General features: G+C 32.3%; 1 protein-coding gene across 1 annotated transcript in view; it reads left to right on the top strand.

The window, feature by feature from the left end:
* Nucleotides 1-16,141, top strand: part of LOC123661686 (sodium channel protein 60E) — a 167,558-nt gene that overhangs the window by 74,929 nt on the left and 76,488 nt on the right. The window contains exon 3 of the mRNA XM_045596637.1: nt 15,449-15,669. Within this exon, the coding sequence (XP_045452593.1) occupies nt 15,449-15,669 (221 nt within the window). The remainder of the gene's footprint in view (nt 1-15,448; nt 15,670-16,141) is intronic.

Below are 16,141 nucleotides of genomic sequence, written 5' to 3'. Positions count from 1 at the left end.
CGCCATTTTCGGCACGAACTTATGGAGGGCTATGTCCAGCAGTGGACAGCGATAGGCGTTAGTCTAAATACATTAAAACTTTAACTTTGGAGTAAATACTGGGTTTAATATATATTTTCTATATAAATCGACAAATCGATAGACTTGAAATATTTATTTATTTATTATAAATAAATATTATAAATACATAAATAAATAAAACTTTAAATGTAATCTTAAAATATCTCATTAAATAATAACCTTAATGCAAAAAAAGTTATCCAGTTTCGTAATTTGTGCTACATTTAAATCATATCCCAACGGAATCATACGAATAACGGAATCATACCAGAACATAACCAAAAAACAGACAGATAAAATAAAAAATAAAACTTTTTGGCTTCATTGTCGATAATGGTACCCGCCAAAAAAATTAAAATACCGTAAATTTATATAATCGATACAAATACATATAAATGATAAAATAGATTTGGTCGTATTTTTCATAAGATTTTAATCTTGGGACTCTATAAATGTTAATTTGTATCCACATATTGGCTGGCATGTGAATTGACTTGAGCTTATATGTGACAAGACACGAGTAGGAAACTACTCTCACGGGAAATCTAAGTAAGGTAGCTAATAAGATCGGTATTCGATTCTAAATCCCCATCTCTCTTATCCTCTATCCCTTAAGCCAGAAACCATCAAATGTTTATGAGCATCTTTGATCAGTAGACGTCGCATGCCCTACTCGTTTGTAAATACTTCTCGCAAAATTAGTCATCATAGAAATAAAACTTTCATTCGCTTTTTTAAGTAACATACAATTTTGTGATTTTACAAAGTATTTATTTTTATAAGAGCTTTAAAAACACTGAAACGCTTACAATAAATAGCCCTAAAAGGTTATTTTATCGATGTACTTGATATTAATAACAAAGGCCTAAAATTTATGCATTTTTTTTATTCCGAGATAAGTATAAAACGATATGTGATAAAATATGGTACTAATCTAATAGTATATTATTTGATTAGATAAAATATTCAATGCATACGTTAGCTTATATTATTAAAATATTTTAAGATATAGCGCCGTTTAACTTAAATCAGTTTTTAAAAAATAGTACTTAAAAATTTGAGGAAGAGTCTTCTCAACGTTTCTCTAGCAAATTTCAAAACGAATCTCCGGGGATAAAACGAATTAATATTCCTGTCACCTACAGGCTTGGCAACCGTTTCTATATTCCTATTTAGAAAATTTATAATCGTATTTAAAATATTACGATTTCTCTGAAATCATTAAAAGGCAAACGATGTTTTTTGCTATTTGCATATCGAATATGTATTTATATGGCCTTAGCCAATTGATTAATATTTATTTATAAAAATAATTTGTAAAACATGTTATAAAGAAAATACTTAAATTCTTTTTGAAAATAGCCTAAATAGTTTTTTTTTTTTTTATATTTATCCAGTTTACAAATAAGCAAATACTTTACAAACTACCTTCTATCCCAATTTTTGCAGTGTTAATTTTCTAAAATTATTGTATTCCTCAGCTGACGCCTCCTACTCATAATTTAGCTTCGCCCTAAATTGCAACGTCATGGATCTGATAGTTTTCGTAATTTTGTGAATAGTCATTGGATTAATGAGAGATGTTTTGCATACATAAACAATTCGAAACTTCTCTTCGTCTATTTTTATGACAATATTTATATGTTGATCTTTTTTTTAACCGACTTCCAAAAAAGGAGGAGGTTCTCAATTCGACTGTATTTTTTTTTTAATGTATGTTACATCAGAACTTTTGACCGGGTAGACCGATTTCGACAATTTTTTTTTAATCGAAAGGTGGTGTTTGTCAATTGGTCCCATTCAAATTTATTTGAGATCTAACAACTACTTATCGAGTTATATCTAATAATGCGTTTTTACTTGACGCTTTTTTCGTCGACCTACGTTGTATTATACCGCATAACTTTCTACTGGGTGTACCGATTTTGATAATTCTTTTTTTGTTGGAAAGGGGATATCCCAAGTTTGGAACCATGATAAGGAAACCAGGATCTGATGATGGGATCCCAGAGAAATCGAGGGAAACTCTCGAAAATCCGCACTACTTTTTACTACTTTACTTTTTACCGCACGCTTTTACTAGGTATACCGATTTTGATAATTTTTACTTTAATCGAAAGCTGATGTTTATCATGTGGTCACATATAAATTTTATCGAGATCTGATAACTATTTTTTGAGTAATATTTGATAACGCGTAGTTGCTAGACTATTTTTTTGTCGATCTACGTTGTATTACTCGTCGATGTACCTAATTGAAGTCGGTTTTTTTTTTCGTTTGCGAGCAAACACAATTATTATATAACTGGGTCGGCAAACAAGCGCCCGGCTCACCTGATGTTAAGCGTGTCTGCAACACTAGAAGAATTGCAAGCGTGTTGCCCTATCTCCAATTCACCCCAGGAGCTCTGGTCACCTTACTCACCAACAGGAACACAACAGTGTTTGAAAACAGTATTACTTAGCTGTGATCTTCTGTAAGGTCGAGGTACTACCCCAGTCGGGCTGCTCTACATTTCAAAGAGGAAGTTCATTTTTTGTTGGTATTATGTGGCGTACCATAACATTAAGAAACTTGCTCTTTATTTGCATTACATCATCATCATCATCACATCAGCCTATCACAGTCCACTACTGGACAATAGGAATGACCGCAGGGCTGGTTTTGTCTCACCGAAGACGCTGCTGCCCGTCTACGGCCTGTGTATTGCAAAGCCAGTAGTTGGATGGTTATCCCGCCATCGGTCGGCTTTTTAAGTTCCAAGGTGGTAGTGGAACTGTGTTATCTGTTAGTCACGTCCTACGACACCCGCGGGAAGAGAGAGGGTGGCTATATTCTTTAATGCCGTAGCCACGCAGTATATTGCACACACATATTATTTGCATTTATAAGTGAAATAATAAAGAAGATTAAAATCAATAACCTATTGTGTTAGAAATTTATTCAGATAACTTAAAGTTATTAAGTTTATTCAAATAAAAATTGTTTATGATTTCAGGAACAAAAATAGATAGCATTTACAAATTTTATTTGACGCCTAATTGACAATGAATCGAATTCAATAAAGGTTATTTGGTTTTCTGAACATTTTATACTGATTTACGTTACGTGTAATCTATATTAGCACAGCCAATCCAATCCCATCATTGTTACAAATCTCCGTTAAATCTTCACTTGATTTATCACGAATGTAACCGATCAATAAATTTATGTAGCAGAGTATTAACGAATTTGAACTTTAAATGTTAGAAGTCAAGTTCTAAATGTAAAATAATGTTCTATATGTACATTTTTAAATTTATCTTTTAAGATTATTTGGTTAATACTTTCGCGTTGTCGTAAACAAATCGTGTCTTTCTGAAATCCTCGAATTGTCTCACAAATAAAAAACGAGTGGCTCCATCTAACTTATTTCTGCCTCTCAACTTCTGTTTGCCTCGCCCGATCACATTTTTCGTAACATACTCCCTAAGTCAAGCGTCCGTAAAGAAGTCTTAGTTCAAAAATCTTTTTGATATATTGAGGGAGATATAAGTTAGTGAAGATAGAAAGAGAGTGAGTTACGTTTTTACAAAGTTTTACTTCAGTCGTGTGGTCTAAAGTACACTCGTTTTTATCATACTTTAATGTAGTAATTTAAGTCTAGTAATTTAAATGTGTTAGTGTTCTGGTGAACGTTAAATTAATACTAAGTGGACTGTATATATATATCTGGTTTATTAACCGTTTCGGGAACAAAAATGTGAATGCGGCAAATATTAAATAGACAGTCTTAGGCGTAGAAACAAAGGGTCGCTGACGTGTCGTAGGTCGAGCCGCCGATGTCTTCGCTCCGATCCAATGGTGGGGCTGTCCTCCGTCCCTCGCCGCGCACCGCGCCCGTCCCCCTGGTGTTGCGTTAGTCCGCAACAATATGAGACAATATTTTTCTTTTTTACGTAAAACTTCTTTTTGCACGTTTGACTGGGGGAGTAAGCTGGTGAATGTGTGACGAGAGCTTTACGAAAAATGTGATCGGGCGAAGCGAACTAAGGTCGAGAGGGAGATATAAGTTAGTGAAGATAGAAAGTTTTACTTCAGTCGTGTGGTCTAAGATAGACACGTTTTTTCTTTCAACTCTATATATACTCGTAGTTGACCTATTGAATTCAGTACAGATAAGTTATATTTTCCTTGAAATTTTTTTCTGTTATAATACTTTAATCTTAATTTGACAAAACTGGGTAAAATTAAAGTAAGAATTTTTACGCAGTCTTTGTCAGGTGACCTCCATTACCCTTAGGTATGAGTGACCCAGTAAGGAATTAGAATAGAGCTATTTCTATACGCTAACTAAACGATAACTATTTAGGTATTTATAATTAATATTCCACTTAAAACAGACTATTATTTCATTTTAATACAATATTATTTTGTTCATTTAGTAAATAAAGAAGTAGCTGATCTACTTCAATCGTCATTCTATCAGAATTACTCAAAACACAGTTTTACCTGAATTTGTAGCATTTGTGTTGTTTTTTATCAAACACACACTTGCACTTTTATCAACGCCACTCATGTTTATTGATTATGTATATTCCGTATATATAATTTAGTATCCTATAATGTACTTTTAAAGAATTTTTAATATAAAACACTTAACGTTTCTCGTGGTTTGTGCATTTTTTGTGCAACGTTTACTCCGCTAAGATGGAAATTTTGAGCTCATTTTATATTCATGGTTACACAATTTGTGTAAATTTTATTAATTACAATGAAAACAAGTTATTTTTATAATATTAATAGAAATATGTCATGTTTAAATATGGCCTTATTACCTATAAATATGGCTGATACTGTATAGGAATGATCTTCTGGTTATCAAAAGTTCCGCTCAGAACCAGTAACCACAGCTTCACCTAATCAATAATTAGGCATACCAGTTAATGACAGATATTAGTAATTTAATGTAGAAGTTTTAACAAGACTTAAATATCAATATTTTGGTCCGTCGTCGTCTTGGTTACATTGATCACTTGTCGTACAAACCTTTGTATATTTTTAACTCGGACCTTTTGTAGAAAATCTATACATTATAATAATTAATAACATTTCTCTTCGACAACTGGCTAAATGGATATTTTAGTATTGTAAGATATTTTTTATTTATTTAGTAGTTTAGAAAATTGTGTGTTTGTAATATTATGTGTGATATTATGTGTGTTTTCGAACGACGAAATAGGAGATATATACTATAACATGAGCGCCCCATTTAACCTTAACCAGTAGGATGAAACCCTGTGTAGGGAATTCAGAGACACACAATAAAAAAACAAATACTAGGGTCACAAAAAAACATCTGTATGAGATGAACATACAATTTAAATATGTTAATATCGCTCGCTTCAGCTTGTAATATCCCACCGCTGGGCATAGGCCTCTGTCTCCGCGTAGGATCCTTCTCCTACGCGGGAACAGAGGTGACTGATCCTTATCAGAGATTAATCCACCACGCTGTACCAATGCGGGTTGGCGGATATATCCCTACTATGAGTAACGATCGCTATCAGGTGTTCATGATATTAACAAAAATGTTTAATATATCGATATACAACACTGCTCTAAAATATTAATATTTCACAACGTTGCATTATTATTATGCAACTTATTTGATTGTTATTTTTATTAATCTTTACAATAGATAAGGTTATCGTCGCAACGTAATAAAACAACACAGTGATGTTTTTTTTTTTCGATAAATCTTCCTAGAAATCTGAGTTGTTTTTCTGTTTGTATCATTCAGTTCATTTCATCCATTCATTCTTTTTATATATTTTCTGCTACAAAGTTTTGCATGATTGGTGTTACGTTTATTCGTCTACGCGAGTCTGGTGTTATCTTTTGCATGTAACGTATACACCCCGGGCGAGCCTAAAGCTGCTCCCATGAACGACTGTAAATGTTATTGTCTTAGTAATAATATGAAGTTATACGTAAAGTAAATCTGTACAAATCAATAAAATTTGAGTGTCTGTTTGTAATATAAAAATAACCGCTTTTCACTAAATGCATATGGATGTATACACGGTACATATACCAAAATAACATTTTTTACAATTTTTGTCTGTCTGTCTGTCTCTTTGTTCCAGCTTATTTCTGAAACGGCTAGACCGACTTTAACGGCACTTTCAATGGATGATAGCTGATATAATAAGGAGTAACTTATTATTATTAATGTAATTATTTTTAATTTTATGTCTGTTTTTATTTTTGAAAAAGCGTACAGCTATTATATACGACTACAATATTTCATATTTTATCAAAAATTTAAACTCAGTTCACAGACCTAAGAATTTTCACTACTACTAATTAGCATGGGTGTATATTTATAAAAGTCAGTAAAAAAAACCGAAAAATGACAGAAGACTACAAATAGAAAAGAAAAAAAAACAACATTATAAGATTAAGGTTCAAGGCTTCAGAATTCTATGTAAAAGACTATAATTCTTAATTCTACACAGTCCTTAGCTCAACTGGGCCTCGGACGCTGATAGCTATACATAAAGAAAATACTCCCATCAAACATCGAAATTTAAAAATTATAAAAATATAAATACACAAATACAAAGCGAAAAATAGTTATAAAATAAACAAACCACGGATATATATCGTCTCAATGAATGCACAAAAATTATATAAATAAAAGCCTACATGTATTTCTTTTAAAATAATGAAAACAAAAAATAGATGACTATTCATCTCACATGTTGAAAAGTTTGAAATATGTTCAAGTTGAAGTGTCTTCGTTATACAGACGAGTTGTGGTAGAATGTTAAAAAGTCCTACAAGAGTGAGTGAACTATACGAAACAAACACAACTTCTCAACAATCCTTGGAGAATCTTATGATATGATTCTGCTGTAGCCGACATTGTTTCGTAGTTTTTGTGTAGCACAAACAGCAAATATGTATTTAATTAAATAATATATGTATTATTATTATACATATATATATTATTTATATACATATTTTATTAAAATAAATAAATAAGAAACTAACACTAAACAGTCCCTGCTAGAAACAGATCAGGGGTATAATTTATAACTACTCGTACTATATTTTTACTACTAAGATGGCAAAGAAAGGGTACGGAACACCTGATGGTAATCGCATACCGTCGCCTATGAGCACCTACTATACCAGGAGCATTGCAAGCGTGTTGCCGACCCTATCCCTCCCTGCTCCTGCCCAGAGCTCTGGCTCACTCATACACAATAAGAACACAACCCTATTCAAAAGTAGTATTATTTAACTGTAAACAAATTTACTTTATGATTACACTGTTATCAGTGATCGAATTCTCTTCTTCAGTGGTTTTAGGTTCCATTTCCGTCCTAAATCAATTTGAATTATGTATCTATTTATTTATACATATTTTTTTTTGTATAGATTTATTAAAAAAATATATGCACTACCTCAGTCAGTCAGCCGTTATCAACAAAAAAAAAAAAACAGGCATTAGGAAATATTATTATATATTTAATCCTATTATTAGCTGTGTCCTGTGGTTTTACCCGCGTTAGTTCGAAGAAAAAACGTACTAAAATATTATATAGCCTTTCTTCGGTAAATGGACTAGCAATCACGAGAAGCGCGTTCAAAAAAACAAACTAATAAGCAAAATCATCGACTTTACAATATTAGTATAGACAGTTTATTACTTTAGTTATGCAATGAATGGTTCAATGTGTAAACAATGGCCGTCTGTCTAACGCAAAGTGTACTGGCATTTTCATCCTAGCTACAAAGCTCTCACACTGTAGGTACCATCTCATTGGTTGTTTTAACAGACATTTTTCCACTGTCTGTCTATTCTTTTGTCTGTCTGATTTTAATCCGCTGTTAATAGTATTAAAAGATGAATTCCTTTCTTTGGACATCCCCAGCAGTGCCCGCTAGTGTGTATTATTTTTTAATTTCAGTACGCGAATAATTTCCAAACTGACCAAATTGGATAATTCTTTTTTTGCATTCATCATTGTCAGGAGAAATTATTTGTGTATATAGGTTGTATTTACTGAATTTTTTGTTCAATTACAATAAAATATAGCCTATAGCACTCCTGAATAGTGTAGCTTTCTGTTAGTGAAAGAATTTTCATGATCGGATCAGTATTTGCGAAGATTACCCCCTACATACAAACAAAGTTATAAACTTTACTTCTTTATAATATTAGTATAGATATAGCTTATGTCGCTCAGTGATAACTTATAATTATCCTGTTGAAAGAAAGAAGCAGTTTTAGTTTAATCTATTTCAAACAAACAAAATACTAAACGTTTTCTCTTTATAGGATTAATACAGATAGATAACATTCAATTGTCATATTATAATGTTCTATCACACCAGCTTTAATTAGTTAAACATCTAAGTCTGATTGAATATTCAATATAGTCAAGGTAATTATAATTTTTATTAAATATAAATCTGGATTTGATAATTACCTTTAAAGATAAATAATGGTATAATTTAATAACATCTATAAATACACTGATTTACAAACCATTTCCACTATTGCAACAAATAAAAATTAAAAACGGTAAAAGGTAAACTCAAACGTTGAACTTGAACGAAACGTGTCAGTCTGCAACCTGCAGTTAACCTTATAACGCCAAACAAATTAAATACCTATTTTAGGTTACCCGTACACTATGGGAAAAAATATTTTATTTTATGGCTTTGTGTTGCAGCTAACTTTTTAGCGGATTACCCATTAAATTGAATGACTAGTCCTTTTTAACCGATATGTGTGTGTAGACAGATAGACAAAAATTGTAGAAAATGTTATTTTGGTATATGTACCCTGTTTACATGCAAATGCGTTTAGTAAAAAGCTGTAATTTCAATATTACAAACATACACTCCAATTTTATTTATTTGTATATATATATTATAAAATATATTGTATATATATATAATAAATAAATAAAATTATATATATATATATATATATTGTATATATATATATATACAATATATATAGATATATATATAATATATGTGGCTGTATTTACTATTGTAATACTTCATGCTAGACGATATAAAGTACCTGGTACTAAATATAAAGTACCTTTTCATCATTAAGGCTGGCTTAAAAGCCGTTGAAGGAATAGATTCCTCGGTGTTTTTGTGTGTTGTTCTCATAAGAAAAATATATTTTAATTAATAAAAATTTTGTATGTTTATGTTTCTGTAAAGTTTCTGTATGTTCTTCACCGCCATGTATTGTTTGTCTTGGTGTTAATTAAAAGAATATTTGGGTCTTTGGTGGTATTTATTAAAGTCTATTAATTACAATGGGGTTTACTAACAGACTAATTACCTAATATTAATATTATAATTAATGTAAGGACACGACCGTTCACCTCAGTGGCTGCCAAGAGAGAGAGAGAGAGAGAGAGAGAGAGAGAGAGAGAGAGAGTTTCAATCAAGTGTCAACTGTCATTGGCATATTATTAAGACAGATTATTATCAGTAACGTTCCGTTACCACACCATCCCCCTTGAAAACAAAATCTTATTTCCCAAAGACAATATTATAAATTATTTAACTAAACAGACTTACTGTTAATATAACTTAATACAATCTTAAGTTTACTTTAACTTCTTGAGACAACGTCTTTCTGGGCAATAGTTAATAATAAAAAGAATATTAATTATTAAACGTAATAATAAATACACATCTATAATATAAAAATGAGTCGCTGAATGTGTTGCTAAGCGCAAAACTCGAGAACGGTTGGACCGATTTCGCTAATTCTTTTTTTTTAAATATTCCTTGAAGTACGAGGATGGTTCTTACGGAGAGAAAAATTCTAAAAAAAAAATAATATTAAAATTTCCTGAAAAAGTCTAAAAACAACACTTTTCTATACTCCTATACAAAAGATTTGTGATAATACTTAAAAGTCAATTTGAACTTTAATACCATACTAGATAAAGTTTGTGTTAGGCGATACGAAGTTCGCCGGGTCAGCTAGTAAGTTATAAAAATCAAGTGATGTAAATGTAAATTCTATTTCCATTACATATTTAACATGCCACTATTAATTCATGCTGACCTTGACCCAATCCTGTTGTGTAACAGTCTGTAGCTTCCCACGTCTGGGAAAAATCCACTTTTTCATTATAATAACAAATTTTCTAGAGTTATATCTCCTATCCACTTTCAAAAATAAATTGTATTTGTTAAAAATTCCCAAGTTACCGAAATATTGATCTGTATTCGAATGACAAATCTTTTCATTTTATGCATTCAGCCTGTATCATCGCACTGCTAGCAATAGGACTCTTTCTCCGTATAGGAGAAGGATTGGAGCTTAATCCACCATGCTGCTCCACTGCAGATTGGCGGATATGTTCCCTACTATGAGTAAGGATCACTATCAGGTATTCATGATAACAACCGGGACCGACGGCTCTAATGGGCTCTCCGAGGCACGGTTGAGTGACCCAGGATCATAACAATTCAAACGGAAAGGAATATTTATACAAATACAAATTTTTATAACTTAATTTAATTATTGAATATTTTTATATAAAATGTAATTGCTAAAACAGAACCGGACCTCAAAAACAAATAAGTTTTTTAATAGTAATGATTATAAATATAAGAATAATGTTATATACTCGTAAAATATTTAATTTTAGTAAATAATTAATAAGTCAGCCCTAAATAGTAAATTGAAAATCACTTGAGTAATTTAGAACTTTATTGGTTACTACAGCTCTTTATAATATTAATACGAAGAAGATATAGGTGAGGTAGGGATATATAGTCAGTGATAGGTTCTCTTGAAGATGTAGGTCAAAACTTAATTTACATATTCATTTCTATATACGAATTACTATAGCTGAGTATAACCGTGTTATGTCAAAGTGAACTGTCCTCTCAACGGATGGAGATGTAATTAAGAACTTGAGTGGATCTCTTTCACAATGTATGGTATAATATTATGTGAATTCAATAACTTTTAGATGGTAATATCTACCAAAATATTCACTCAATACATGCGCCGATGCACTCACTCAAAGACTATATAAATAAAAATTGGATATCTTCTGAAATAAGTCTTCATTACGCACGCTTTATTTGAGGAGTAAACTGGTGAATGCATGACGAGAGAAAAGTGTGATCGCGCGAGGCGAACGAAGCAAGAAAGAGAGGTGCGAGTACACATTTTCTTTCTCTCTTTTTCTCAGAGCCAGTTACGTTTCATATATCTAAGACGCCTTGCAGGGCTGCAGGCCTATTGTTAAAGATGTTTTACTTCAGTCGTGTAATCTTAAACACACTCGTTTTTTTCTGAATTCGTTACTATCAGGGTAGAATTTTTTTAAAGAAATCAAACACGAGAAAAAACAATGTATTCACAAAAAAAATGGCGGCAGAAAGTTACGACCTTTTGCCACCATACTTTTAACGAGCGTTTAGTTTATCCGACCCTCTCCAGGAGCTCTACCTTACTGATCACATAAACGCAACACTACTTAAGAGCAATATTATTTTGCTATACCTTAGTATAAAATCTACACGATAACCCCTCATAGGCTACCAATTTTATTAGATCACGTGACCCCGTGTACCACAGGCTCAATAAACTGAATTTGAGCGTCGACACTCGATCTATATACAAGATAAATTAAATAATCTCATAAAATGTTGAATTAACTTTCTGTCCTTGTAGCTTTAAAACAAATAAATATGTTTATTAAACTGAGGTAGGGCACAGCAGGAAATTTCCTGCTCAGAAAATGAAGCAGCCCGACTGGGGTAGTACCTCGACCTTACACAAGATCACAGATAAATAATATTGCTTTCAAGATGTGTTGTGTTCTTGTGGTGAGTAAGATTACCAGAGCTACTGGAAGGGACTTGGGGTAGGGTCGGCAACGCGCTTGCGATGCTTCTGGTGTTACAGGCATCTATAGTGGTATATATAGGTCATAGGTGAGCCGTACGCTTGTTTACCGACTTAGTTATATTAAGAAAAAAAAACTCGAGCAGCAACACGCATTTCCCTTAGATGATTTGTCTATTTCTCTCGATATAAACGAATTAAAAAGTAATGAGTAATAAACGCCTTACTCAATGGAACTCAATATGATAAAAATTCAGAGTAGGTGTCTGAGTGCTGGATAACACAGCCCAATACAAATAACGACACAGTTACAAATGTCTGTATGGCTTGTCACTGCACATACACATATATGTGTTGTACAATATTACTTTATTTTTCCATTCACATTTGTACAACGTCGTTGGAGAAATAATATTATTATTAAAGTCTCCACGATTCATCCTGTAATATCCCACTGCTACTCGTAGGCATTGGCTTTCTCCATATAGGAGCAGGGTCGGAGCTTAATCCACCACGGTGCGGGTTGGGGGATATAGTTGAAACAAAGTCCTAATATTTTGGCATTCGAAGCGTTCTGAGCACTGTTTTGAGTATAACTAGCTTATCAGTTAGGGTTGACGAAATCAATCAGTTGTATTAATTTAATAGGAATAGCTTCAGACATGATCTTGTAAATACTGAGATTAATCTAGAAACTAATAATTTATATAAATAGAAGTCTTATACATTAATATTTATCCAATTTAGCTATTTTATATTTCCTTGTTATAGTTGTATTGTTTGTATGCTACGCTGCTATGCGTAAGCGTAAACGTAAGGTAAGCGTATGCTGCTATGCATCAAAATGTAATATCCCGTAATGCTGGGTATAGGTATCTTTCCCCGTGTATGAGAAATATCAGAGCTTAATCCACCACACTGCTCCATGTGGGTTGGCGGATATATTCTCTACTATGAGTAACGATCACTGCAAGGTGTACATGATAACAACCGAAACCGAGGCTTAATGTGCTCTCTGTGGCACGGTGAGGAGACCCACAAGGACTGCACAAACATCCAGATCACGTATCTGTATCTGTATCGTCATCTGTATGGCCAATACAAGTGTTTGTCATGTGTGGGGATCGAACCCGCACCCGCCAGCGCAACAGTCTCAAACCAGTGCTGTGACCGTTGCGCCAACGCAACGTGTCGTCTATATCGTCCTGTCATGTACGTAAATCGATTATAAAAGACAATGACAAGTACTTCAATAAAAAAACCATCATAAGTCGTCGCGCTCCTTTCTTAAGTGTACATTTTAAACAACTTCGAACTTTTACTTCAGTAAATTATAAAGCTTTAAAGATCGCTAAAAATAACCTAAGATATCCAATTTACTAAAGAACTGGGACATGTCCTTGAAGGACTGGACGGTTGGCAGCCCTATTGCACGTTAATGACAGCGTTGCATGATACATTTAATAATTTTGTATGTAATGATAACAAATGAAACACGAACACGAGAACACTGAAATCTTGTTTTAATCAAAATATATTTGTTAGAAAATTTTAACAGGCAACACTAAAAATAATACGTTTACTCAGTTATTATTGCTGTTTTGTACAATTTATTACTAAACCGTACAAATACAAAAAGCTGGCTTATTACTAAAAGCATTACTTTAGGACTATAATATAAAATATGTTAAAATATATTGAAAATAAAATTTTGAATGTGAAAGATCGATGAAAAATTTCGTTTGCCAATATTTCAATATTTCGTCGACATTTTTTATTCAGTAATTTTGAAGTATAAAGGTGATCATAAGATCGTAAGATGAGATGATTGTAAGATGAGATGATATGATCGTAAGACGTATAATAAATCTTTATAGGTTCATGCGTTAATTATCTTTCCCGAAAGTTATTTTTTCACATTCATAAAATTTTGATAAGTGGGCGAAAATTCGGCAAGCAAAATAATGAATTATATATGAATTTTTGTCTTAGCTGTAAATGAACAAAATGATAATTGTTTGCTGGCAAAAGAGAAAAACCAACTTGAATTACATCGACAAGTAATACAACGTAGGTAGACGAAAAAATAGTCAAGTAAATACGCATTATCAAAGATTACTCCAAAAGTTATAATCAGATGCCGATGAAATTTAAATGTGACCACGCGACAAACATCGGCTTTCAATTAAATTAAAAATCATCAAAATCGCTACACCCAGTAAAAGTTATGCAGATTTTTGAGTGTTTCCCTCGATTTCTCTGAGATCCCAACATCAGATCCTGGTTTCTTTATCATGGTACGACACTTAGTATATTTGCTTTCCAACAAAAAAATTATCAAAATCGGTTCATAAACGACGAAGTTATCCCTGAAAACACATAAAAAAATATACTATATTTACGGTCGAATTGAGTAATCTCCTCCTTTTTTGAAGTCGGTTAAAAATACGGTCAATCTTAAATATTTAGGCAAAATTATCTGTTTTTAAATTTTATAAATTATAAATTAAATTTATTCGTTTTATTTAATTTAAATAAAAACTTAATACCTATCTGAACATTACTTTGATTCAGGGGTTCCCAAACTTATTTTGTCTACTGCCCACTTTGAGAATAAATTATTTTATAGTGCCCCCATTTTTTAAACAACTCAAAAACCCTGTAACTTCAAGTTAAATTAATTATTGCGAGCTATATTAACGGAATCAAACATTAATTCTAAACGAGACTTTTACTATAACTCTCAAGTTAACTCTTAAGTGCTACGCCTGCCAATGAGAATGATTATTGAAACGCTACTTTATAGTATTTAGACAGAGTGTCCTTTATTCAAAATAAAACAAACAATCGATTCTAATATAAAAACTAATGTGAAGAATGATTTAAATCGCCCCACAAGCCTCTACACAACGCCCTCCTTTATGCATGCAGCGCCCACAAGGGGGCGTTATCACCCACTTTGGGAAAGGCTGCTTTAATTAATCAACTTAAATTCTTCACGAATGCGATGACTAAAGCATAATTTAAAAAGGAAACAGCTGTTCTTACTACAGCTCCCTTATACAGATATTAAAGTGGTGACAATCTTAACTTATTATAATCACTTTTATAATATTATTCTGTCAAGATAATTACACAAGAAGCCTTGTTTTTGATAAAATTTAACCGTTGTCCCACGCTAAAATCATAAGTATAACCAAATTTTGTAATATTCTACAAAATAGTCTTAATTTCGTGTATGCACTCTGATGATTAAAATAGCGCCAAATTTCAGGTAATTGTTTTAGCAATGGATAACATTTTGTCTTTCCACGCTTGAATTCTGTTCTTACCGAATAAAAAGAAAATAAGAAATCGTTACAATTGTTTTAAAATCACGCTCTGAATTCCCAAGACAGGAAATCTTTTGTCGGGTCATCTAGTATCATCATATATAACTACTTTAAAATATTCGATGTTGTCTTTAAACTAAATTATTATTCTTTCCAGATACATATTCCTGGCTATCTACACGGCAGAGATGATAATAAAATGTATCGCGAAGGGTTTCATTTTAAACAAGTACACGTACCTACGGAATCCTTGGAATTGGCTGGATTTTGTTGTGATAACATCAGGCTACGCGACCATCGGCATGGAAGTCGGCAACTTGGCTGGTCTGAGAACATTTCGGGTACTTCGGGCGTTGAAGACCGTTTCTATAATGCCAGGTTCGTAAAACTTATTGTTATTATTTTCTAATGTATTGTTAAAGTATTAGAATATGACTATGTTACCTTTCACATCTTTACATTTTGTACATATGATTAAGCTATGTCGAAATGAGACGTCGTTAGGTTAACTCTAGCCGTAGGAAAGTTACAGTGTGTGTCCATCTTATCTTTCTGTTTGTCTAAACATCTATGTACTTCATATAGTGAAGGAGTTATCTGCCTTTATTTTTCTCCTCCTCTTCACTTTGTCCTTGTTATCGTCTTTAGTTATACATTCACATCCCTTAATTTATTTATTTATTTTTATTTATTTATACTTTATTGTACACCACAACTACATTTTAAACAATAAACACATTTTAAAAAATATTTACAGACTGTGAAGTACAATGGGCGGACTTATGGCTATTTAGCCATTTCTTACAGACAACCCAATACTATGTATATCAAACTTTTTTGGGACTGTTTA

Source organism: Melitaea cinxia, chromosome 17 (assembly GCF_905220565.1).
Source record: "Melitaea cinxia chromosome 17, ilMelCinx1.1, whole genome shotgun sequence".
In the NCBI taxonomy this organism is placed as follows: Eukaryota; Metazoa; Arthropoda; class Insecta; order Lepidoptera; family Nymphalidae; genus Melitaea; species Melitaea cinxia.
Note: the sequence above shows the minus strand (reverse complement) of the source record. Positions and strands in the feature narration are given on the sequence as shown.